The 27332-nt window shown below is 41.2% G+C and overlaps 1 protein-coding gene across 2 annotated transcripts in view; it reads left to right on the top strand.

Annotated features, from left to right (window-relative positions):
- The first annotated feature begins 6341 nt into the window (after positions 1–6341).
- The window catches only part of LOC146628088 (cGMP-inhibited 3',5'-cyclic phosphodiesterase 3A-like), a 94610-nt gene continuing 73619 nt past the window's right edge, over positions 6342–27332 (top strand). For both annotated transcript variants that reach the window (XM_085357565.1, XM_085357566.1), the window contains exon 1: positions 6342–7256. In XM_085357565.1, coding sequence (XP_085213691.1) covers positions 6342–7256 — 915 coding nt within the window. The remainder of the gene's footprint in view (positions 7257–27332) is intronic.

Below are 27332 nucleotides of genomic sequence, written 5' to 3' on the forward strand. Positions count from 1 at the left end.
CTTCATATTGGGACCTTGCTATCTAAAGACCATCCGTACATGTCATAAGTATGACATCTACCTTTGTGATTCAAAATGGCCACGTCCATTTTAATACATAACCCTACAGCCTTAATACGATGTGAATGCGTACAGATATAAAGCTACAGAAAGACTTTAACAGCGAGTTACATTTCCCCCCTGCTTAAATGTGTTGGAGAAATACTATCTATCCATCCATCCATCCTCTGCCGCTTATCCTGGAGCCTATCCCAGCTGTCTTGGGGCGAGAGGCAGGGTACGACTCTGGATACTGTAGCTCCTGTGAAAACTAAGGTCTCAAATCAGAAGTACCTGACTCTGTGTTATAATTCTTAAACACGTAGCCTAAATCAGATGACTCGTAAGCTGGAGAGGAAATGGCGTGTCACAAATTTAGAGGATCATCATTTAGCCTGGAGAAATAGTTTGCTGCTTTATAAGAAAGCCCTCCGCAAAGCCAGAACATTCGTCACTGATTGAAGAAAATAAGAACAACCCCAGGTTTCTCTTCAGCACTGTAGCCAGGCTGACAAAAAGTCAGACCTCTGTTGACCCACAGATGTAATATTATCTACAGCTACTCTTAGTAAAATTGATATTAAGTTTTTCTCCAATTGATCTTTCTGAGTTAACTTCAATAATTACTTCCTCCAAACCATCAACATGTCTTTAGCATGAATGTGCAGCATTCAATACTGTTGACCATAATATCCTATTAGAGCGATTAGAGCACGCTGTAGGTATTACAGGTACTGTGCTGCAGTGGTTTGTATCATATCTATCTATTAGACTCCAATTTGTGCATGTAAATGGAGAGTCCTCTTCGCACACTGAGGTTAATTATGGAGTTCCACAGGGTTCGGTGCTAGGACCAATTCTGTTTACATTATACATGCTTCCCTTAGGCAGTATCAAAAGTCAAAGTCAAAGTCAAAGTCAACTTTATTTGTCGATTCTTCCACATGTACAGGACATACGGAGAATAGAAATTGCGTTACTCTTCAATCCCTAGATAAATAGCAAATGAACATTTAAATATATTTAAATATAAAAGTGATTTAAAAAAATGCAAGTAAAATAATTAAAAAGTAAAAATTTAAATAAATACAATTTTACATATAACAAGGAAGCTATACAAATATATATCATTAGAAGACATAGCATACATTTTCACTGCTATGCAGATGACACCCAGCTCTATCTATCTATGAAGCCAGATAACACACACCAATTAGTTAAACTGCAGGAATGTCTTAAAGACATAAAGACCTGGATGGCCGCTAACTTTCTGCTTCTTAATTCAGATAAAACTGAAGTTATTGTACTCGGTCCTGAAAATCTTAGAAATATGGTATCTAACCAGATTCTTACTCTGGATGGCATTACCTTGGCCTCCAGTAACGCTGCGAGGAACCTTGGAATCATTTTTGACCAGGACATGTCCTTCAATGCACATATTAAACAAATATGTAAGACTGTGTTCTTCCATTTGCGCAACATCTCTAAAATTAGAAATATCCTGTCTCAGAGTGACGCTGAAAAACTAGTTCATGCATTTATTACTTCCAGGCTGGACTACTGTAATTCATTATTATCAGGATGTCCAAAAAACTCCCTGAAAAGCCTTCAGCTAATCCAAAATGCTGCAGCAAGAGTCCTGACAGGGACTAGAAAGAGAGAGCATATTTCTCCTGTTTTGGCTTCCCTTCATTGGCTTCCTGTTAAATCCAGAATTGAATTCAAAATCCTGCTCCTCACATACAAGGTCTTAAATAATCAGGCCCCATCTTATCTTAATGACCTTGTAGTACCATATCACCCTATTAGAGCACTTCGCTCTGCAGGCCTACTTGTTGTTCCTAGAGTATTTAAAAGTAGAATGGGAGGGAGAGCCTTCAGTTTTCAGGCCCCTCTTCTGTGGAACCAGCTTCCAGTTTGGATTTGGGGGACAGACACTATCTCTACTTTCAAGATTAGGCTTAAAACTTTCCTTTTTGCTAAAGCATATAGTTAGGGCTGGACCAGGTGATGCTGAATCCTCCCTTAGTTATGCTGCAATAGACGTAGGCTGCCGGGGGATTCCCATGATGCATTGAGTTTTTCCTTTCCAGTCATCTTTCTCACTCACTATGTGTTAATAGACCTCTCTGCATCGAATCATGTCTGTTATTAACCTCTGTCTCTCTTCCACAGCATGTCTTTATCCTGTCTTCCTTCTCTCACCCCAACCGGTCGCAGCAGATGGCCGCCCCTCCCTGAGCCTGGTTCTGCCGGAGGTTTCTTCCTGTTAAAAGGGAGTTTTTCCTTCCCACTGTCGCCAAAGTGCTTGCTCATAGGGGGTCATATGATTGTTGGGTTTTTCTCTGTATCTATGAAGCGTCTTGAGGCGACTTTTGTTGTGATTTGGCGCTATAGTCTGTCGCAGGGCCGGAGAAATACTAAAACTATAAAAAAACAACTTGTCTTGCTATAAATTCAGTGTACTTGAAAGTCAATCTACCAAATCTACATCATGTGTGTGTGTAAATATATTGGTAATAGACATCTGTTTTGGTGTGACATTTCATAACACATCCTTCTAGACACAATATGTTGCAGTCTGTGGAGAGTCAGCAGTATTATTTACAAACAATAAAAAGGTGACTTTGTTGAATGGAATCATTTATTGTAGAATTCAGATTCTAAAACACATTGATAATTAAAGTTTCCCAAAGCCCACGTGAGTTGTCTTGTTTTTGTACGTCCACATTCTTCAAATCACTTCTCAGATTTTCAGACATTTCCTGATAAATAATCTGTCGGCAGACCTGTGACTAATCTCTTACTTATCGCAGATTATTTAGCGATAGAACATTGTTATAAAATTGTATCTTGTGCAATCTGATGGAAATTCGGAATATTGACTTGAAAATTCTGGCCGCTGTCGGTGTCACTGACCTAAACTGATAATAAAGTTTTTGCCCTGATTGTGCAGAAGAATCCGGCACAGACTAATTCCAGTTATGTTACGAACAGGCTCCTCTTTGCAGAGAAAGGATGCTCGCTGATTCCTCGGTTGCTCGTGCTAGAAGGCCCGTGCTCTACAGGCACTCGTGCAACTGTGTGTACGAGTGCCTGACACAAATAAAAGACTGTGTCAGGGGATGCGTGCACGTGCATGACTGTGTATATGATGGCGGTGGCATTTGTGTCTGTGTGTGTTTGTGTGTAGCGATGGGTGCCCACAGCGCCACAGTGGAAACTTGGCCACGAGCCAGCTTTTGCCCATGAGGGCTGGTAAACACACCGTGATGGATCTCGTTCTCTGCACTCAAGTGCCAAACACAATGTAAACTTGCTTCCATCACGCCACTCAGCCACTCTTCTCCTTCTGTTCTTTAGTAGTTCAACACTACATTAGGCTGCATTCGATGTGTAACGTCAAGAAACAGCTTTTTGCATCTCTTTTTAACATTTTTTGACAAAATCAAACAGACATCTGCAATTTGTGTATACTTGAAAGCTATTTACAACACAAATTGCCTGAAGTGAAACCCAAGCGTAGTATATGGCATCAGATCATGTTCATATTGGATTCATGAAGCGCAAAGAGGCTTCTGGGTCAAGTGGTTTACTGGTAAATAAGCTGGCCTTTGGATATTCACACTTCCAGAGTACACATCTTCCTGTAGCAGTCTCACAGGCCGGCGTTGGTCTGAGAAAGGTCACTTGTGAAGACTGCACCCCCATGCAACATCAAAACCAGATGTCTGATGAATTGCTCCTCATAAAAGATTCCTCTTTTACAATGGAGCGTGGCATTGCCAAATACGGTAAGACAGTTAGGTGAGCATTCCCCAGTTGTTAAAATTCCTTTGGGTAATTCAGAATAGTAGCGTTTTGGAGAGACAGTCGCAGGAACGTTTCACAATGAGCTTGCTGTAAGATTCTAGATGTAGTGCGGGATATGCTCCAGGTTTGGAGTTATTTCCTTTCATCTGCCACAAACAGTCTGAAACAGGATGTGATGCTTTTCATTGAAGAATCTATCTGACCGTTGACGGGTTTGTGCAAAACAAGGGCAGCTGTTAGCTTTAAATTTTGATAACACAGGTGGTGTCCAAAGCATCCCAACCTGGTGTGCTTCCCTTTACACAATCTATTTTTGCAACCTATCACATAATAAAATCATGTTGCATTTCATTACCACACACAGCGATTTAACGAATGCGTGTATATCCTGTATTCTGGCTGACTTCAGCTCTGCCCTCTTTTGTCTTCCTCTTATCTTCCGTGTTTGAAGAGGGAATGTTTCTGTTCCTATCACCTATGAAATAAACCATTCTGATAAGGCAACATTGTTTCAGCTCTCCCTGAGAAAACTTACCTATGGGTTCTGATAAGCTGAAAAAAAAAGTCCCAAAAAATGTGGAGCCAGCAGCTGCCTGGTGACACGCTGCACTGAAAGGACTGTCTGGCTCTCTGCGAGCGTGTGCTGAGAGGTGATGGACAAGACCCGGCCTCCTCCCTGCTCCTATCACTCCCTGTTAGCGCGTCTTCTCCTCCCCTGCTTCTAACTAATCACAGCTGACAAGGCATACACAGGGCTCTGTAATACGCCATTGGGTGGAAGGAGTTGTGCTGACCTGTCTTAATCAGGGGAGAAGGAGCAGGAGAAGGACGTTGGGCTATAAAAGCGCGACCTCGGCTTAACAGAGACAATGCTCTGTCTTCATGAGAAGACCAGATGTTAAATGTTAAACAGCTTCAGGGTTAAAAGTGTGTGCTTAAGTGTGTGTGTGAATGTGTAAGAGAGAGAGAGGGAGAGGAGGGGGGGTGGGTCAGGGTTGAGAAAGAAAAAAAAATACTAGTCCAACGTGAGGCAACTTCTTTGCACAGCATCAAATATGAGATTACCTGTGCTTGCTTTGGTGGATCTCTGTTTGCATATGGTGCATCCAATTCACGTGATAAGGGTGTAATCCCACGAGATTATAGCAGGCCATGTGAGGAAACACACATATGCACCTCATGAACTGTGAACACCGTGCATTTATACACCCACAGGCTCTCTTGTGCTGAAACATTGATGCAGACCTTTCACTGTGACGTAATACTGTATATCATCACTGACACTTACAGTGGGATGATGGGATAAATATTTCAATGGAAGGGGGGTCGAGCTGGAGGACAACCACAGCACTGTTCCGGGAATTTCGCCGAACTACAGTTCGCATGCAGAGCGCCCCGTTTCTCTCATCAGCATCTGCGCATAGCCTCAATTTAAAATGAATTCATCTCGAGGCAATTTGAAGCTCTGAAGTTTGCTTGGTTCTCCTGAAAAAATAAAATAAATTTTTTGACAAAAAAATAATGTAAGAAAATGATAAATTAAAATAAACTCTTTGTGATGTAACGTGCTTTGAATTTTTGTTCCTAAAGACCCCGTAATTACTCCAAACAGAGAGAAACTCCAGGGAAATATAGGTCGTCCACATTTTTTTTTTATTTTTTTAAATTTTCTATCTTAAAAAAACGTATACAAATACTCATATGCATGTATATGTTACATGGTGATGTATTAAAAATGTTTTAAAAAAATATATGTGAGGACAACGCCTGCTGGGCTGGCTGAGGAGGATTTGGGGGTTTCACTGCCGCTGCAATATCTTGCTCCCTGTGTGAAGTAGGAACTCGGGGGTGTGAATGAGCTGAGACTCACGGCTGGTTAAAGAGCTGGTGACAAACACGCGAAACGCTGAGCGACAACCTGGCGGACACTCACTCGAGCGGCTTAAATTCCTCAGCGGCTTTTATCCTCGAAAGTAACCGGAGACTCTTACCGTTTGGGGAGAAACCGAAAAGTGTCGAAACAAATGGTTTAAGGCTGAATGTTCGCAGAACGGGACGGATGTTTTGCAAAGACTGCTACTGCTGCTGCTGGTGCTGCTGCACGGGCCGTGGATGTACAAAAGAACGAGAATGACAGCAGACAAAGTCAAAGAGACGGCGCGCCACAAAGGAGGGCAACGCGGGACATGTGTGTGCAAAGAAGCGGTGCCCTAGATCTGTAACACATCTGAGTAATTCTGTCGTCCATGCTTCTTTTATGTTGTTTTGGGGCAGCAGTTCCTCATCCCGCACCTGGAAAAACAAAAGAGTGCATTCCCTGGCAGTACATCTCCATGCGTAAATGGAGAGACGTGTGTGCGTATTCGCCGTGCTCTTTTCCTTTGTGCTTACAATAAATTACGCTTGTTTTGTCACTTGTGTCCTGTCCCATGACCGCACTATCATAGATGCATTATAGACTTCCTCATACTTCATATCTGCCATGAGTGATGGCGATGCCTTCAGAAGCTTGCAGTAACGGTGCGCAGAGTAGCACTTACGAAAGAAGCTTCGGCGCACCGGATCGCAATGGTTATGTGAAAACATGTGTCATTCCACTGTGGCGAGACCGACACTATGAGTCGTGGGTGAGACTGATGTTTACAAAAATATGGAGTTCGCAAAGACTCCGGAGTGCGGTGTGTGTGGGCTCGCTTTCGTTTTTTCTCGCTCTGCTGGTCAAATGTGCAGACTGGAAAGCTGATGCCAGCAGCAGCGCTGACAGCAGACTCTCGCATTCATCGTCTCCCCTTCACTTCGTTTCAGGCTGCGCAGCAGAGCTGTTGCAAACTTGCTGGAGTGTGGTTTCGCCATTGTTCACCCTTGTATGTGCCTTCTTTTGGGTCGGTGTGTACTTAATCCGCTGCGGGGTTCTAATCCAGACCGCCATCTCCCTCCTAACCTTGTGCCACCTGGGCGAAGTAGCGGCGTGGTCTCTTCTGGATGGGACAGATGAGCAGCTGTTTTCATTCACGACAGCGGCCGTTGTTGTGCTCCTCTGCGTGGCCACCGGCGCACTCATGGTAGTACGGTTGAATCAGGGCATATCGGTGATCGTTTTCATCAGCGTAGTCAGGACTATCTCACTCTTCTCTCTGCACAAAGTGCGGGCCACTTGGAGACCATACGTAGCGTACCTGGTTGGAGTGCTGGGCATCCTGCTGGCGAGGTATGCTGACAAGCTCCTTCCCAACCAAGGGAGACACAAGGAGGGCTGCACCCCTGTGACTGAGGCCAGGGAAGAGATCCCTGTATTTAAAAGGCGCAGGAGGTCCAGTTCTGTGATAGCCTCAGACATGGCACACAGTCAGTCCAACAGCAAGTCACATCGCCGGACCTCTCTGCCATGCATCCAAAGAGACCAGGTAAGAAGTTCTTGTCCCCTTGAACTTTTCTCTTTCTGCTTTGTGTCCTATGAATTTTTTTTGTTTGTTTTTGTTTTTTTGAGTGGAGCGGAGGAAAGATGGGAACAGTCTGAGCAGTGGCATCAAAACATGGACCACTGGCCCTTTATGGATCTGATCACAAATTTCAATGTTATTTTATTATTATTAGCAGGGATTTTAACAAAGCCAGACAGTGTGCAGGATCCTAATTTGAAAAGGAAAGTCAGGCATGTCACAACAGAATAACATAACAACAGAAAGTCTAATAATATGATAATACAAGTATTATTATAATTATTGTTAAGTAATGTGCTGTTTTTTGTATTTTTTTTAACCTTGCAGTGTGGAGATTACAGTTTACTTGGGTGTGCTTTGATCTTTGATCAGATCAAATCATTTTTGACAGATATCTTGTCATATTTTGTGGAGCTAATTGCAGCCACTCTCAGGCACAAATTCAATACTAACAAAGGATTTATTTTTCCTATTTACATCCACACTTAAACTGTTTAGACAAGTTATCATTACAAATACCTTTTTAAAAATCTAAACTGATAATACATCTTAAAAAACATATGAATTAATGCAGATTTTCCTCATTTTTCAAGAAATCGATGCACATTTCAAACCAGTGTAATGTTTTTGGAGTAGAAAAAAAACTTCGGCCTATGGTTTAATGTCAAGCTCACTTTTGTCATTTCAAAAATAAAGTACCAAATGTGAAGTGTTTTTGCTAAATGGAATGCTATTTTTGAGTCCGTGCCTTCGAGTACTGATGAGAAAGGGAAGCTGATCCCTGTCATCCCTAATTTTTTTTTTATCAAATGTTTTCCCCAGATAATGTCTGAGCCACTGCTTTTCTGTCTTGGACTTTAATGTCACTTGTTTCTCACCACTTTACTTGCTTGCTGTACTTAAACCTCTGGAATGTGGTTGCACTGACTTTCAAATTTTTACTGATACTGTTACACATGCATTCCTGCGTTAAAGAAGACAGGTTAGCTTCACTTAAATGAACTCATATCAACTCTTAAAGCCTTTCGAATGCAAAATCAATGAATGGGAAACTGACTTTTAGAGCCATCAAAGCTATCGTTGTGACCTATGAGTGTGGTTAGTGTGGCAGATGAGAGGCTGCACTGTCGGCCACTTGAAAGATGCCTTCAGGGCTAGTTAGTGTTGCAGTGTGCTAGTTTGTTTTTCTTTGTGGTCACACACATGCACACATATGGTGCACAATTTGGATATGAAAAGACTCTTAGATATTTTACACTTTGCACTTTTTTTTGATTTAGGAATGATTTTGCAACTGAAGCTTATTTTTGTGTATTTATTTTTTACTTTTTTTTACTTGAAGTAGGATGTTAAAGAGTTGTCCCACAAATAAAATAAATTATTTCATATTATATTTATTTACACATGAGGAAAGCAGTTCAATTTCTACATATAGTTTTTGATATCTTCTCAATTCTGCATGAAATATTCTCTAAATTTGCTCTTGTTTTCAGTGTACGCGACGATGCTTTTAAAACAATTCAGAAATCGAGTAAAGGTAAAAGTTCAGTAAAGTATATTTTTAATTTCTCCATGCCTCACCAAAGCAGTGAGACTACGCGGATACATTTGACGGCTAAACTGCAATAAGTCACAGCAATGCACCTTTACAAAGCTTGCAGATGTCAAAACACATAAAAAAGGGTGGACACCAGGTTTTACTTTTGGATTCAGGCTCCACTGAATTCAAAACAGTTGCTTAGAGCACAGTAAAAACAGACAAGTTATGATTTATGATGTTTTGTGTTTTCAGTCCCCATACCTCACTCAAAAGCAGGATGGAACCAGCTGACAAAGTAGGCAATATCATGAAAGAGTGCAGACATTTACAACATCTGTGACTCTCCTACATTGTCACCTCAGCCAGGCTGGAGCCCTCTGCTGAAAGACCGTCTCAATTACAGGTGTTTGTAGTGGGACGTAAAGACGGCAATGCAGGCACCCACAGCGCAACATGAAGAAGTTCACGACATATTAAAGCTTCTACAACAAAGGCCAAGTGATGCACCCTTCCCTTTCATCTCTGATGGTTCTGCTTAGCAGTTGACCAGTCACCGCCTGCATGTAATTGAGCCACACATGGCGTGCATATGCTGTCTTGTCTGTGTGGTCTGTAATGTGTAAACAAGCTTGCGCTGATCCACACTAGTCATCACCTTATTCCCACTGGGCTCTGGCATCCCAGGGGGTTGGTGGGGGTGAAGGGGATCAGTCACACTTTTCGGGGCCCGCGAAGCAACCGCCACATGGTGATGGGAACAGGAGAGATGCCAGACAGCAAATATATACATCTATATATTTTTTTAAAAATCCGTCTGGCAGATGAAAATATATGTATTTAGTGTTTAACAGCAACGAGGCTGTAATTTTCTAGGAGTGTCTTTGTTGTAAAGAGGCTGGTTGATGTTTTAACAGTTTGCCCTTTTGCTGTTTTCAAGAGAGTTATGATGTTTTAAAGAAGCAGCATAACAAGGAGTACATCTGCGCTGTGTTGACCCGATGATGTTTACACTAGTGCTATGTGACTGAAGTGTTTGAAGAACAGTGTAATCCTGGATGGAGCATTACATTTGATACTTAACTTTATTTTTCTCAGGAAGCTTCTCTCAAAGACCTTTGAGTCTTATTAAAAAAAACAAAAAAAAAAGAAACAAAGCTCTTCAGATTCATAGTCACGATGTAAAAACTGTTTATTCAGAAAATAAACAGAGCAAAGAGAAATCTGTTTCTTTGCTTCATCACAAATCTCAAAGCTTCTCTACCCCCCATTCTCATCACCATCCTTCCAAAGTCACGCTTTGAGGCACTGCTCAAATTCGCACAACAGTAGATTTGATAAACAGTAATTTTCCCTTTTTTTAAACACAAATTGGCTGCCGACATCTATCAGCTCACTAAATAGATGCATTTTGCAATGCTGGGGTTGTCCCCCCCACCTCCCACCCCCATCTTTGGCTTAATAAAAGAAAGTCATTATCAGCTGATCTGATAGCAGCTAGCAGGGGCCTCTGCGGGATAGTTCTTCGTCTTGGTTTAATACGAAATGACAAGCCGGTCTTCTGTATTTCAGTTGGGGATATTGAACTGGAGAATAAGGTGTGGACTCGTGTGGATCACTTTTCACAGCATGTGAGGAAATTTGAGTCCAAGGCTGTCCTGCTGTAGACATAAGCGCCACCATAGAACTTTCTGTGCGCAGAAGCAGAGGAAAGCAGTTTTGACCTCTCCTACCTGAGCTGCAAAGTTTGGGCAGAGCTGATCAGGCCGGTAATGGGGAGTAAAGTACTACACCCTTTGCAAGGTCTTTGAAGCCACTCCCCTTTCTCTCACTAACCCTGCCCCTTTCCATAGCTATTTCTCCACTCTCTGTACTCTCTCTGACACCAGCACAAATATTATCCCAGCCAGAGGAGGAAATTCTTTCTTAACTCGGATGATGAAGATATTCTTGAAATCTATGATAATGACTTCCTGCAGAATGGGTTCCAAACACAATTACTGTTGCTCTTGTAAAGGTTTCCTCTTACTCTATTTTTACCGCACTGTCCGTAATTGAATTGTGTTTGGGATGGAGGAGGTTGTTGATAGCCTGTAGGGCAGTGATTTACCACTGCACACTCTCATCCTGAGCAGCTTGTTTGTATTCTAAACTCGTAGCCTCATGGGACATGATGCGTTTTAACTTTTTTTTTTTCTTAAATATTTTTCAAAAACTTGAATGGCCTCTGGGTTAGGAATGGTCTCACTGAAAGCCTCCTTTTGCACTTGGAAAGGAAGCTGATATCAGCATGGGGTTCCGTGTCTTGTGATTGGGCGTTCCACTTCACACTTTCATGAAAGTGTGAAGTGGAACGCCCAATCATTCAGTCCCCGTGTATTAGCTGTGCTGTGCGTGTGTGAAGAGGAGGAGGCGAGGGGTGGAGGAATCGGGGTAGGAATGAAAGTAGGTCATTTGAGGTTTTGTTTAGTAGCCAGGCAAAACACCAGGCTTACTCTTACCCCCCCCCCCCCCCCCCCCCCGAATGGTGGAAGAGTCTTGCGTTTTACTGATGCAGAGTAGCAACTTTTAACGTGCTTATGCTCCAGATTTGTATGTGTTACCTCTGCCATGTTGGCTAACCAGCATGAAGCCACATCACTCCAGGTTTTGGTCTTGAAGTTGCCCGTCCAAGCCTCCAAAGGTTCTCTTGGAATTATGAGAACTGGGTGCTGTTTCCATAGTTTTGTCAATCACTTCAATCAAATATGTCGTCATTGTGCACACTGAAGTGATTAATATGTAGTTCAGCTGGCTTAAGTATCAGATAAATGGCTTTGACACTATGTAACCAAACCAAACAGGTTATCTATGCAAGTGGCTTTTGTTTTTTAATTTATTTTAAATAATGTATCCAGCTGATCAACAAATAGTTTTAAACAATGCCTTTACCAAAAGCTAAGACTTTGTCCAGTGTTTTTTCCCAGATTTTTCCACAAACTGTCAAGTTTTCAAACCGTTCCAACGTCTTCTTCTGTACATCTGTATGTCTCTCAGCTTCCATACTGGAATAGCATTCAAATGGCGGTAAAAAACCACTACGATTGTACACTTGTGTCTTCAACCAAACTACAGTTGCCATGGCGCAACGTGCCAGGTTACAAAATCAAGAGCTGCACGACTGACTGAAGTGCTACAGAGATTGTTGTGCGCGACACAGGCTTACAGGATGTGATGTCAAATTTGCCGCATGACACAGTGCTATATTTTGACAATGAGCTAATTTTCTTGTCCATAATCACTTGTTAGTGATATTACCTTGATCCTAGAGCTTAGCATTTAACTGAGCGAGAACAAAGTTATCAGTATTGATCGCAAAACAACACAAATAACGCCCAGGCTTTGATTAACCAGAATTATTCTTTAAACTACTCTCCTGAATCACACATCTGTGTCCACTTCTTTCATTTCAGTCATTTACAGCAACAAGATCTAGCTCATTCCCTGTATCTCTGATCATTTAAGCCAACCAAACTAGAGGTCCGGGACTGAATTGAATATCCTTCCCTCTCTTCCCTAACCCTGGCACAACCACGCTCTGGTTCTCTACTGATTACCATGGAAATTGCAGACGTCTGTGTGAGCATGTGTGCACATGTGTGTGTGTGTGTATGTGGTGCCAGCAGCTTGATGGCTGCCAGCTGCTGTAGGCTGAGAGGTTGAATCCGCTCTGAGAAACATGGAGGGCCTCTAACCACAGACGCAACCCAACACAGCTGGAACGGCTAGACAGATGCAGGCCTCCAGCTCTAACACACATCACACATATTAACACCTCAGGTTCCCAGTAACTGGCTCACACTGGACTACAGCAGAATCTAAAGTGAAGTACAGATTTTTTAAACTTCTTTTTTTGCGTGAATTGAATAGTAGATTATGAACTGTACTCATTTCTCCTGTGTTCTTGACTAAGGCAACTATGTCACTCAAGTTTTCTGTGTTACCATAAGAGATGGACTATTTCTGTAATGGAGGTGAACAGAATGTTCCTGGCACAAAAGTGTTTATGAGTAGAGTATGTGGGCGTCCGTGCTTGTGCATGAGTGTGTGTCTGTGTATGTGAGACAAAGATAGAGAGAAAGTGTGCGCACGTGGTGGTGAAGAAGTGGATGTCCGTGCATACCAATAGGGCTGGATAGTGTTTGTAATACTACGTAGCCAATACTCGCGTCAGCATGTCATTACCATAACTTGTTGATTTTTTATTTTGAGAACTGTAGACATGTTTTTATTTTTCTAGAGAAAAGTTTTTTTTACTTGTTATAGCTCATTAATGTCTTTTTATCTTACTGCTAGAACAACTGAATTTGTAATGATTGTATAAATATATATATTTTTGGTCTATTTAAGACTGCACTTTTAAGAACTGGCCGGGAACAACTTTAAAAAATTAGTCTATATGGGGAAATCTGGCTTAACAGTAAGCATTATCCCTGCTAGATAGATCTAAATGCATGAAGAAATATTAGATAGCCCACTTTGTAAATGTGGTAAACTGCCCTTAAAGAAAAATAATAATACCAAAGAAACTGCAGAAGTAAAGAATATTCAGCTTTATTTGTCATTACCATAACATCGTTTATAGAAACATGCAGCCTAAAGTGATTTTAGAGCACAGACGGTGGTAAAAACATAAATAGAGATTTTATAAGATCTTAAAGTCCTCAGATCAACTAGGAGATCAGTATCTTCTTATTGATCTATTTGGTAGATATATTGATTCTTTTAAAAAGCCACAACATCGCTCTGACCCTTGAAATATGAACATAGGTCCTTTTTGGGGTGTCCTGTGATGCCTGTGGTACCAGGAGGGTGGCAGTGGTGTCTTGTGGCTTGCAGGTTGGAGCCCTGAGGGATCAAACTTAGTGTGGCACATCCTGCAGATGCTCAGACTGCAAACAATGTTTTGGTGGGTAGGCTTGTCATAGTTACCCAGACATAAATGACAGAACCCGAGAATTTTATTCAGTTCACCTAGTCAGAGGTTTTAGTGTTGTGGCTGATCACTGTAGGTCAAATGCATGCCTGAGAGATGGTGCCAGACTACAGGGGCAATACAGGAAATATCTAGTAAAGGATTGTTCCAGGAAAAAGTCCTGCTGGTTCCACATTCCAATAACGGTTGTGGAATTTTTATGGTGGATCTTTTTTCATAATTAGGCATTGTGGTCCTTAGGCCATGGCTGCTTTCTGGCTAACATTTCTAGCATCACTGTCAGGCCTTTACAATGCATATGAAACGAGGGTATATGTTGAAAATTTACTTACAAACTTATATTAGCAAGCAAACATCTAACATCTAAAAGAGTCATAAGATAGCTTTTCCTAAATTCTGAAGTCTGAAACCGAAAAAATTTTGAATAACTTCAGTATTTTCTTGAATCCAAACATTTGTGTCTGTAACCCTGAAGCCAAGCCATTTTGCTCTCTAAGGGATGGGCAGTACATTCGTTTGGGGAAATGAATGCAATGCCTCAGGCTTTCATGTCTATTTATCATCCTAGGGTCTTTCAATCACAAGAGGAGCCCACCTTTAAGACAGTAATCCCTTACATGAGGAGACATTCCAGCCGTTGCCCTGCTGCTATATGAATTGGAATGTGCAGGTTGAAGGGCCTGAAGGACAGGCCCACGGGCCCATTTACTCAGCCCTTTCCCTTTCTCTCCCTGCACACCGTGACCTGAGCCAACACCACCATCCCGGGCTGTCACCAGGTGTACAGCTGGCCTCTGCCGAATGAATAGATACTCTCACATTTCCCCAGGAGGTGTGTGCTCAAGTGAGCATGTGTACGTATTCAGGAGAGGGAGGTGGAAATGTAGTTCTAGACTGAAATAGCGACAGCCAGTAGAATGTGTGAAACACAGAATAAATAACTGTTCGTTTCCACTCTCTCTTTTCTTCCTTTTATATTTTGGAAAATACCTCCCCAGAAAAAAAATTATCTAAGGACTCTTTCATCTGAGCTCAGATTGAGTAGGGGAAGGTCAGCTAATCCTCCTGTTCCAGTATCATTGTGTCTGCATTAGAAACAGAGCAGGCCACAGTTGCTGCTGTCGCTGCTGCTGCTGCTGCCATGACTCATTTAGCGAGGGGGAACATTTTGAGCCCCTATGACTGAGGCTGCCCAATAAATCCAAACATAGTCAGCTATTAATTGATTATACATTTCAAGAGCATGACAAGAGAAGTGGTTTTCAGTGATGAATGACTGCATTAAGTAATCCACTGCCTGGTTTGTTTCTCAGGCTTTCAACTGTTCAGACTGTTGAGACTTTTTTGTTCAATTTAACTTGAACATGTAGTGTGAGTTGTCCCTTAAACATTGTACTGTTTCCAAAATGCCAGTGTTTATAGAGGTATTCAGATCCTTGATAACAGCTTGCATGAACACAGGAGTGGTGGAGATTCAAACTATTCAAATTCTGTCTTATAAATCCAAACAACTTGTTCTTTGAGTGTTTTGATTTCATGCCCCTTTGAGCTTCTATTGTGCATAAATTCAAACATATTTTGTGACACATTTACTTTGAGTATTGAGATTAGACAAAAAGATGACAACTTTCTAAATTGTAATTAAAAAAAGTAAAAGTTCTTCTTATAGTTTTGTGTTTTATTAATGAGAATCAAGTAAGTGCAACACTTAGCATTAAAGGAAGAGTGTATTTCCATAATTACACACACACACACACACACACACACACACACACACACACACACACACACACACACACACACACACACACACACACACACAGTGCTTTTTCTTTACATCCTCACAGTAATAAAATTGGCCTTTAGTTTAAATAGACTGCTCAGTCCACGATTTACGTTTGTGCTTAAATATATGTACTATAAATATATGTAGATATAGGTACTTTGATGTCACTGCCTCAACAATGCTCTATATGGGAGTTAAATATACATTATATCATGGAATTACTATTACCTGTTCCTCAATATATAAAAATTACTTTAGGGATATATCTTGCTGAGTTTAGGCTCAATCTTTTACGTAGGTTAACTTTTTTCATCTGCACATTATAGCTGTAAACCTAATAGAATGAAATGTAGAATTTTTGTGTCTGGTATACAGTGTAGAGTGTAAGTATAAAGTACTGGAAAATTGAGATTTCAAGTAGATTAAAAGTTTGAGTGCAGCACAGTAAGTGGAGTAGACTTACTCAGCTACATTGTGCTAAAACAGTTTCAGCTTCATATCGTTAATGACAGAGTTCCCTGGTTAATAAAGTACATATCGTATCTCACTTTATTTCATTTGGTCAAGCTCTGACTGTGGAATATAATCTTTTAGACCCGAATGTAAAGCCGATTTAGTCAGCAGGCTTTATGTCTCTCCCGCTCAGTGGCGTGGTGCAAGGAACTGTGTTATTGTAACCTCTGCCTGGGGAGCCCTCCCCTTCAGTCCGGCCCACTGCCTCACTGGCTCACCATGAGCCCGTCTGTCCCTGCAGCCAACAAGGCTTCTGCTGTTCCCTGCTCAATGCTATGTTTTACTCTCTAAATATGTTAGAGAAAAAAAAAATCTGTCTGTACATCTGTCTGTCAGTCGGGCTATTTCACCACTTGCAGTGGCAAGAGTCTTCGGGTTTGGGTTAGGGGTTGTTTTTTCACAGTCACTTTCAATTAACCAGATATTAAAAGTGCAATGTATAACTGTAGGTACATGCTGAACTGGCATGAAGATTAATGGTGTTGATATTTGTTTTTTGTTTTTTTAAAAAGAACATTTTTGGGAGCATTTTATGCCTTTCTTTTTAATAATACTATTAGAGATAGACAGGTAATGCAAGGAAACAGAGTAGGGGAATAACAAGCAAACTGGTGATTCATTACCCATGTGGCATGCGCTCTAACCTCTCATCTATTGGGTCACCCCATAATTTAGATTTTTATGGACGTGCTGTGGATGAGGTAATACCAAAGTAGGTTACATTTAATTTAACAGTGCAGAGCCTCTTTTGGACAACTTTGGTTACATTTTTAATCCACTATGCAACAACAAATAGCTAATTTTTCAGAAATAAGTTAGTTTTCCATCCATACATCCATCCGTCTTCTTCTGATTATCCAATTCATTGCCAGTCTATCCAAAGACATGCATGGCGACTGCTGATTCTGAAATAGCCGTAACTGTAAGTTTTGACTGTCTTTCTCTGTTAAGTTCAGGGAGAGTTTATGTTATGTTTTAATGATGTGAACACTAAAGTTTAGAGGAACTGTTTTCTTTTTGTTCAGTGTGTGTATGATAAATATTTAAATCTTTATTTTAAGTGAGTATTGTGCACTTGACATTTACTTGTTTCAAGATGCAAAGAAAGCAACCAAATGGCCCTCCGACAGACTCACACTTGCACGACTTAATTGCTCACTCAGTGCTCTCGTATTAAGTTAGAAGTGTGGGTCTGTGTCCAGTTGTTAGAAAACAGTGAGACGAAGGCAGCGCCACTGTCCTACGTCTATCATCAAATGCTTGTGCTCTTTAAGTATAATGAAGAGCACGATGAAGTACCGCTGTGCATATTTTCTGGACAATGTAACTGCCTTCCAATATACAAACGCACAAACAGATTGCAAGGTCCCATTGATTTGTTATGGCACTGCTTGGAGACACTAAGCAATGCAAAGGGCAACTTGCTTTTATGTAGATGACATCCATTTATATTCTGCCTGAGTTTATTGCGATGAACAGCAGGCTCTTCCATGTATGCATGTTTTGCCACACAATCCTGTGTAAATATTGGACTGTTGATTCCAGGCACCCCTTCCTTCCCAAGTTAGCCAATACCAACTGCTAGCTGCTTGAAGTAGCACAAGCCAAACCAATAAATGATAATGTACACTCATATGTTTAGTGCGTGTCTGTAGTCTGTGTGTTGTGAAGAGAAACGCTGAAAGCTCATACAGTAGCAATGGGACTGAGATTAGAACAGGAGTACCAGGCTTTTTGAATGGTTATTTGCCAAGGGCCACCTTAGATTTCTCTCTCCACATTCCCTCTCTCTCCATAATATTTTCCATTAGCTGCTGTTCCATTCATACTCTCTCTGGTTCCTGCATCGTCTCCTCCGGGGCCTGACAGCTTGAATGAAATCTCCATATCTATGATTATCCTTCCCTTTTCTTCTCTTCTGTTCAGATTGGAAAAAAGTTTGCCAACATAATATGTCTGTCGTGTTGCACCCCCCCACCCCTTCCCATGTGGTCAGTCACACTTCAGTATTGCCATTCAAAAATTCTGATAGGTTTGGCTGATGATTCTTTAGGGTTAGCGTTTCCATTGTAAGGATGAAGAAAGGCATGTGGTGGTTTTGGCAAAACTCCACAAACTGGAGAGGCAGAAGGACCTTTGTCGTCATCAGGAAACGTGACCCACTTCTCAAGAGGCAAGGAGCCTTGGGCTGGTTGAGCAGATGTTGCACAGATGAGCCTGCATGCGCACGTGCATATACACACGCACACACTAACACCTAGTTTTTATGCACACATTGTACTCTGTCTTTATTTTCCGTTAAAATGCCCACAGAAAGTGAATAAATGACACAAGACATTTAGGTGGGTCTCATTTGCGTTTATGGCTGTGCGCAGACGTGAACCAATGCGGTCGTCTGCTTGTGAGATATTAGTCTAAGAGTTAAAGCATCACAGAAGTGACTTAGTGAGTCACTGAGGTAATATCTGGTGGTTTTTCTCTAACAGGTGTCCGAGCGACAGGAAAAAAGGAGCCTGAAGCCGATTCTACAGTACGTCTTTTAGTTATGCCACTTTGGTTATGTAAGGTGGATGTTCAGCTCTCCAGCAGCTCCATCAATTGTCTCCTTTTCCCATCTGCCGTGATTTCAGATGTTACATAAAGCCTTTCTTCCTGGTCTGTCAGTTAGATATGTAGGCTCTCTTTATCTCACGGCTATTTGCACCTTTTCCTGAAAATGCAACTGTGCCTGTCACGTTTTTTTGTTCCAGCAGAGTGACTGCACAGTTCAAGCTGACATGCATTCCCACTGGAGAACCAAACCTGTACAGTTTTGTTACAGGTGTGACATCTGCAATCAATATTATTATGCTGAAGCTGGGTCACATGACTTGTTGTAGCTGCACTCATAGCTTAGTCACCATTATTGCCAGAATCTGCCGTTCCAGCTCCTTCGAGCGCTTTACTATGTTTTAAATCATTGTTTTGGTTTTCTAAAGAATGCTCTGTTGCATGCAGAAATCCCAATAGGAGAAGGGTCGATTGATTCTGACATCTATTGGTTCTATAACCTGAAATCACTGAACAAGGGCACACTATTGACCAGGTGTTTGGGGGTCTTTCTTTTTTAAAAAAAATCTCTTGTTCTTGTTTTTTTATGGCAAGTGACCCTAACCAGGGAAGGTTAAATCAGATTTTAATGAAAAACAATCCTTAAAAGTTGAGTCAACACAAACATTTCTGAGAGTAAAAGAAAAAATTAAACATAGAAGCCCTGCTGGAGGTTTTCCTAAACTACATTACAGATCGCTGTTGTGGTCTCACATGTATCTGATCAGTCTGTAATTAGAAGGTATTGAGTATATCTGTATATTCAATCATTTCATTGCCGTTTTAATGTCAGAATTCAACCCAGAAACACAATTATTATGGGTTTGTTTTTATTTATTACTTTCAATTTTTGTTTCTCTTTTAGCCTTTTCATGTGACATCATTTGAATCTGGACTCATTCTCCCGTGGGAGTTTCGTCTAATCAGATTTCACCCCCTAAACCTGATATGCAAATCTGCGGCGTAGCTGATCTTCTACATAGTTTGGGCTAATTTGAACAAATTTGATTACATCAAATAATGGAAACAGCATGTTTATTCACACAAGAGTTAGATGTGTAGTCTCTCTCATTCTTCCTTTGTTCATTCTTCAGCAGAGAAAAGGTGCAAGCAATTCTTTGCTGGCAGAACAGTCGGCGATTTTTATATGAACAAGTCCATCTTATTGTCTTTGCAAACACCTCATTTCCAGGGATTTATCCCAGAATCTTTGCAAATATTTGGATTTTTAGACAAATATTTTGGATATCTATGTTGCATATACGTCACAATAATATGTTCAGCCTTTCTCCCTTGCTTCACTTTCTGGCATGCCACAGCTGGCAGTCAGTTTCCAATTTCTGAGAAAAAATTTGCTTATCCTAGATCTTAAGAAAGGCAAACATCAGTGCCTGTTGATCTCAATTAGTAGCTTGGCTGCGCAGTCGTGATAATGTTAGGTTTTTAATCCAGATCACTTTTTAGCAGCTGTGTCCTCTTTGTTAGTTATGGGAAGCATCAGAGGCATCATATTATTCCAGGCAGATGTTTGATCAGGCCTCTTCACGAACAAAATGGTTGGACCTCTAGAGGGTCCTCATACTGTTTATGACGAGCTGATTATTTCGGAAATGTCAGGGATAACGAAGATTGGTCACCTTCAAGAAGTGACCCAGTTTCTAAGATTTTTGCATTCCTCGCCAGCCCCTCTGGTTGCTGACGGACAGCGGGCTGAGACCCGAGCCAACTACATTACATGTTTATAAAGATAATTATCTGCTTCATTTTACACAAAGTGCACATGCACGCATAACACGCGCGCCCACCTGCAATAAAGGGGGCCAGAGTGCAGTGTTGCCACAGATGTAATAAGCACCCATTTATTTCCACATTGGCACAATGTTAACTCTGATTCAGGGACCGGCGGATGAAAAGGTCAGTGGGCTTGTTTTGAGTGTAAGATTTCCATCATCACATCGCACGCTCTAGCAGATCCAGTCCAAACTGCACAAACAGTGTCTCTGCAGCACTTGACAGCCTTGATTCTGCCATTAAGTCAATAATCTACCCTCACCCACTCCCTCTCCTCCTCCCTTCACAACTGACCTGCTGTTAGCTTACGTACTTCCCTTTTTACTTACCCTCAACAACTCTTATCCAAACAGCAGTATAATTTTCCCCCTTATGTGTTTCCCTTTCTCCCACCGTGTCATTTTCCACAATTCTTCCTTTGCATTTTTTTCTTCTCCCCACACTTCTCACCCAGCATCTTTTCATTGTTTCCAGACACAGCGGTGAAACATATTGAAGAGAATGTGTGGAACGTCAGAGTCTGTTTTCACAGAGAAAGGCAGGGATACGGACACACACACACACACACACACACACACACACACACACACACACACACACACACACACACACACACACACACACACGGGGAGAGATGTTCCAGGAAAGTGGCATCTGTGCAGCCCATTAGGGAGGGATTCAGTGGACCTGTGTGGGCCTTTTACATATGGTGATCAGCTGCTGGAAAGGAACTGGAACCAAGGGTCACATCTGAGAGGAAACATTAGGGGAGATGAGACATGTTGGACAGATGCATTCCCTTCAAGGTCCTTTAGCGCTCTATATCAATGCCGTGGTAGCAGCAGACTGGTCAGGTTTTTCAGATCGGCAGGACTGTGCTGCAGGTTGCAGCAGCCAGCAATTCCATTGGCTGCAATCGAACCCTCCCACTAACTCAAACATGTGGATAAAATTCTAACACTCCTTGAATCATAATCCCTAACAAAAAGTTGTTCATTTGTTCTCAGGAAGTCTGAGGATCAAGAGTAAACGGTGCGGGAGAAACTGAACTCCGATCAGCAGTAGCACTGTTATTACCGCCGGTCCGCCCTAAAGTAACGGATGCAGAAATGGCTCTCTTGAGTGCAGGTGTACCCTCTTGCCCTTAGTAACAAGAGAAGTGAGTGAGGAAGAAAGCGTGGCAGAGGTTTTTGTTTTTTTTGGGAGGTGAAGTAATGAGGTGGCCTTCTCTTCAGACCCCGCAGCTGCAGTTCATCAGTATATTTGTGTTGCTAAGTCTGAAATGACTGGACTAGATCCCGACTGGATCCCGTCCATGTCGGGGCAAGATACTTCCTTCTTTGCCCACCCCTGTCTTTAGTAATTCAGTTTAATGCTAACTTGTAATGAAAATATTGTTTTCAATCCCCAAAATATCAGAATTCATTTTAAATATGAAATGTAACTCCTTCTATTACAAGTTGCATTAGTTCTCGGTGCTGTGTAGCTTCATCGTATGTAAAGTTGGGGGGGGGGGGTTATTTTGGAGAAGAAAATACTTTTTAGCCAACAACACTAAGCAAATGTTCCTGACTCAAGCTTTACACAGTGTGTATTAGTGTGTAATTCCATCTTCTAACAAACTGATGTATTCCCGGAATCATAGAAGCTGCCATGTTGCCTTCCCATCTCGAATACATTGGCCAAGACGAATATTGCTGCTTGGCCCAGTACTTTTTATTTATGTGGCTAGAGACCGGGCATATTTGTAGTAGTAGAAAAGAAGTCGTAGGCATTTGCGACAACGTGACCGTCATTTGGATAAAATGTCATCCTCTTCCTCCTCACCTCAAACCTCATCGCCTGAACTATTTGGAGCTCTAACACAAAAAATGTGCATAAAAATGCTCATTTATTCCAGATCTTGTAAGAATTACTTGTTGTCGGCAGATTACAGAAGCTGACAAAAACTGGCTAAGCATCCACCTTTAGCTAGGATTAAGCACTTGAATTGAGAGGTGTTGACTGCAATATACTGACATCTAGTGGTGAGATTTTAAACTCTGTAACTTTAAAATAAGAACAATAACAAACACTAATGATGTTGAGAGTTGAATAGGAAAATGGAACAAGATTATATGCAAAATGATTACAAAGTAACTGACATTTTCCCGCTTTAGGCAATGTTTGTGACAGCCTTGCACCTTTTCAAAAGTTAGTTATAGTTAGCTAGCAAGATTTTAGAACAACATTTTAAAGTAAAACAGTTTCTTCTTAGCTGGTCACGGTGATATTACTAGAGGAACCGTCCTCTGGGAGGCTCCTGCTCACGTTGTTTTTTGAAGATGTGTTGTGTCAGAGCACCTGGTCATCAGAGCCTCAGGCGGTGGATGTGGCTGTGCATGCTGCATGAACGTGAGACTCATTAAGCCCACTGGCGTGCCAGGTGGACTGCAGCTTGTGCTTGTTTTAACACACACACACACACACACACACACACACACACACACACACACACACACACACACACACACACACACGTGTGCGTGCGCACGTCTCCATAAGCTTATTCTGTGATGCATCAACACATATATGTGTGCTTACTAATAGGAGCACAAATAAGACACATTTACACAATTTGCAGTGACACACAGAGGTAGGGAGAGCTACTGGCCTTGTAAGCCTCTAATTAGATCATCTCAGATATGGTATCATTGTAACCAAATTAGTGATGATGCAGAGTATAGTATATCAGGTTTTGGCCAGAGCTCAGTCACATTTGTGGCAGAGAAATGACATGGAGTACTTGTCCCAAATGCAATAACTGAACTTGCGTCATGGAAATTAAGGACAGTTAAAAATACAGATACTTCAGAGGAAGGTAGATTGATGCCTGATAAAGCTCACATGTAACATCATGTTCGAGCATAAAGAGGAAAAAGAGAACATTCATCTGGCTGGATGAATACTCCTCTTGAAATCACTCAGCAGTAGTTACAATCTGTCTTATGATCGATCAGTGCTAACCTGTGTCACTTTTTCAAGAAAAAACTCCTTTGAAATGTCAATACAAAGAAACATATTTGTTGTTAAATTGTATTTTTTTTTAATCATTATAACATTAAACTAAACTTGACTACTATTGCCAGCTGTCTCAAGATATTTGTTTATAATTATTGATATTTTTCTCACATGACATCATGGGGACATTTCTCAAGAGTTGTACACTATACTTGGTGTGATAAAACCACCAGTTTCTCAGGAAAAAGTGTCTATTCCCTGACTGCTTGGCAGTGGTTCCTGGAACTTTCTTGCTGTCTCTGAGTGAAATCAGTTTTAAAGTAAGGGTTGAACCCAAAAAAAAAGCAACCCCTGGTGATTGATTTGGTTGCTAGAAGATTCCCACAGTTGTCTGTGGGTTTTCATGTTGTTCGTGTTGGAAAAAAATGAAAAGAACAAGGTTCACCTTCAAAAGTAAAAGTTGGGCCTTTTTCAAAATGTACAGCTTTTACTTGGAAGGTAAACCATTTCCATTTCCAATTTGCATCACACGTTTCATAGTTTCGCTGCAGTTTGAGGGATAGCTGGACAGTGTTTGTAGACAAGTCCATCACTTCCATTCAAACCATGACTGCAGCATTATGCTAGCAACCAAAAACAATTGCAAGGAAGTTTTTGCCAACCATTTAATGATTACATGTTTTTCTCTGGTGATGGTGGTTGCCTGGAGTCACAGACTGGTCTGTAGACTTGTATGACTTCATTTTCCCAGCGACTGCCACCGACTTCAAGCAACTCTTACAACCATTTCTCCCTTCATGACTGGTGGTTGCCTGACGGTCATTTCTAAGTCTGTGTGACTGCATCTTAATCACTTGATCCTACCTCACCTACATGATTGTTACACACTCAAAATGCTGGGCAAGGTTGTTTTTCTAACCTGTCATGTCAAGCAGCTTTAGCAAGCAGAATCATGATCTGAATCCACTGTTGCACCTAAAACATTTACTTTGTGGACAAGTTAACGTCATAGTGGTCACACATCTGAAAAAACCCTCAATATGTATTATGATTTTACATTACAATAAAACAACTGGGAATAGGTGAAATACCAGATTTACCCCTTTGATGTGAAAAATCTGCTAAAACAACAATGAGCTTTAACACATTGTTTAACACAAGCACCTTTTTATGAACAATCACTCTTATTTAAAAGTTATGTCTCACTAATGTAGTTTGACCACATTTAGATTTATGACAGTCTATACTGTGTGTAGCCACATTATTGTTAAGACCACTAAACAGCATCTTGCTCATATGATTAAAAGAATTATAATATTGCAACCCAGTACCACATATAATAGACACACTGGTCCACTGTGTCGATTTCACACTTTGCCTCTCCAAAGCGTGAAAAAGACATGCATCCAGAAGTTGCAGTACTAGTTGCAGTAACAGCAGAGAAAGATATTTTATTTTATTTCAAGCCAACATGAAAAAATCACGGGATGCAACTTCTGCATGCGTGTCCAACTTTTTCCCTATCTGGTAGCATATAAACATGCATGCTCACCGCAGTGTGCCATATTTGATATATCGCCCACTCCTGGGTGAAGTGTAATTGGTACATTTTTAATAATGTTTTAATACTACTCAAACCTTATAGTGAACAGGATAGTTAAACTAGCAACTTAATTAAGTATTAGCATATTATAATGGAGTCAGTTTTTTTAGGACCACTTCAGGCTGGTGTATTAAGTTGTGCTTTTGTGTTCTTCTCAGTCCAGAAAATAGTAGGACGTCTCCTAAATTTTTGAGCAACCCATCTTTCATCTCATTTTTCCTGCATTCTGACATTTTAATATCTCCAGCTCCTTATGGTTACTGTTTCTACTTGTTTCGACTTGATTTTAGTAACATACATTCCCACTGTTTCCATAACCCATGAATCTTTGTTTCTGTGGGCTAACTAACATTACTGCAGCTATTAGAAAACATGAGCTGGCTAACATCAAGCTAGCAGCATTTTGAGCAAATATGCATTGTTGAATACACATTTAGCAGTTTCTGGAGGACAGCTTACGGTCTGCTGTGTCTGAATCAACTCTGGTGAGTTAAGAAGTTTAATTATTTCAGTGCAATTCAAACATTAAGGTGCAAAATTCATAAGCATTGATTGGTATTTGCAACAACACGTGCCACTTCTTTTGTGTTTATGCTAGCTGGCAGTAAAAAATAAGAAAAATGACCTCATTGGCTTTCCATGCTCTTGCCGTCCGTCTGAACTCACCTAATGGTCTTTGTGTCGGGAATGTGTAAGGCCTTTATAATAGAGTCTGCATTACATGTTTGTCTCTACATGCTCTTCTCTGATAGGCCCATTTTTCTTAATTACCAGAGTGACTGTTTATCCACTCTGTTTGCCTGGATCCTTATCAGCCCTAACAGTGTTTTAACTCCCAGTGGAGAATGTGTGGGAGAAGACGAGAGGAAGTGTGCATGCAAGTGTGTGTGTTGTGACGCACAATAGTGTACATGTAACCGTCTGTGTTTGATGTGCTTTGTCAGACACGGGTCAGAGTTTGTGGAATGCCGAACATGCAGATTCTGTCAGTGATATCCAGGTTGTGGTTGTGCTGCTGAGGTAGTGTTTTGTGTTCCTCCTGGTTGCGATGGAGAGGTGGGTTCTCTGTCTGTTGTCACCGAGTGGACACTTGTGTTGACATTTTAGAGCAAAGCGATGAGTGTTCAAGTTATTGCCTCATTCCTCAGCACTGACATTATCAAGCATACAAGGAATTTGCATGTTTTCCATGCCAAATCGGGAGCATTTGTAAAAACTGGCATTATTTTAACAAGCCTGATTGTAAAAATGTTCTTCTAGACCGTCGTCTGCAGTCTTTTTCTCATTTAAAATGGAGCCGTTTGAATGAGTTGGCCATGTGTATATGTATATGCTTTTGTTTGTGCTTTTAGTGTACGTGTGTGTGCGAGTGCACACTGAAGTATGTGTGTAACCTGAGCTCTGGCCATCTCCCTGTGTGTGAGTAATGGTCCCTGTTTTATTGGCCCACTCCTCAACAGAGTCTATGAGTAATCACATAATGCATGCTCTGACGTCAGCACTGTTTCCATGGTAACACAGTGCTCCCCACTCTGGGGAGGTGCGTTCATTTTTTTTCTTTCCCCCACATCTCGTCCTAGAGCCTTCAAAGCTCCGGCTCAGGATGGAGACATTACTCCTAAAGCTAGAATCACCTCCCCCCCAATCTATAGTTTCACAATGTGCTTGTATGATTAGCACCAAGGACTTTGCTCTATTTTACCTGCCGCTTCTCCTTTTTTAGTTCTTTTCATCCTCACGTCTCTGTGTTTCACTCTAAACCTTGTAGTCTTTCATTTGATTTGTCCCCATTTTAGTCCTCCTCTGTTTCCTTTTGCCTCCCAGCTCTCTTTCATGATTAACCCTCATTTTAATCTCTGCCCTCTCTCTTCCCTTCTTTCTTCTGCTCTCAAAAACTCCGTAATGGTGAACAAACCACCTCTCACGCCAGATGTACTCATTTCCCCCCCGTTTTCACGCACTGCTGAATTCCACTGAACGGACGACCCCTCTCTTTTCTAAAGGCTTTCCTTTTTTTGTACGATATTTTGCCTTTTCCCTTTTCCTTCCTTGTTCTGTTCAGAGGACCAGCTGTGTGTATCTGTTCCTACCAAAGATTAATATAATTCCAACCACCCGAGGGTTGCGACATTTCACTAAAGCAAGTTCAGGTACAGTTCATAACTAGATTGTGAATGGAGTATGTCTTATCTACACAGGTACTCTCTTAAATTCATTTAGCGTTAGATTTCTATCAAATAGATGCA

This window comes from Diplotaxodon limnothrissa, linkage group LG7 (genome assembly GCF_057381915.1).
Source record: "Diplotaxodon limnothrissa isolate DT_005_m linkage group LG7, D_limnothrissa_male_GT1.1, whole genome shotgun sequence".
In the NCBI taxonomy this organism is placed as follows: Eukaryota; Metazoa; Chordata; class Actinopteri; order Cichliformes; family Cichlidae; genus Diplotaxodon; species Diplotaxodon limnothrissa.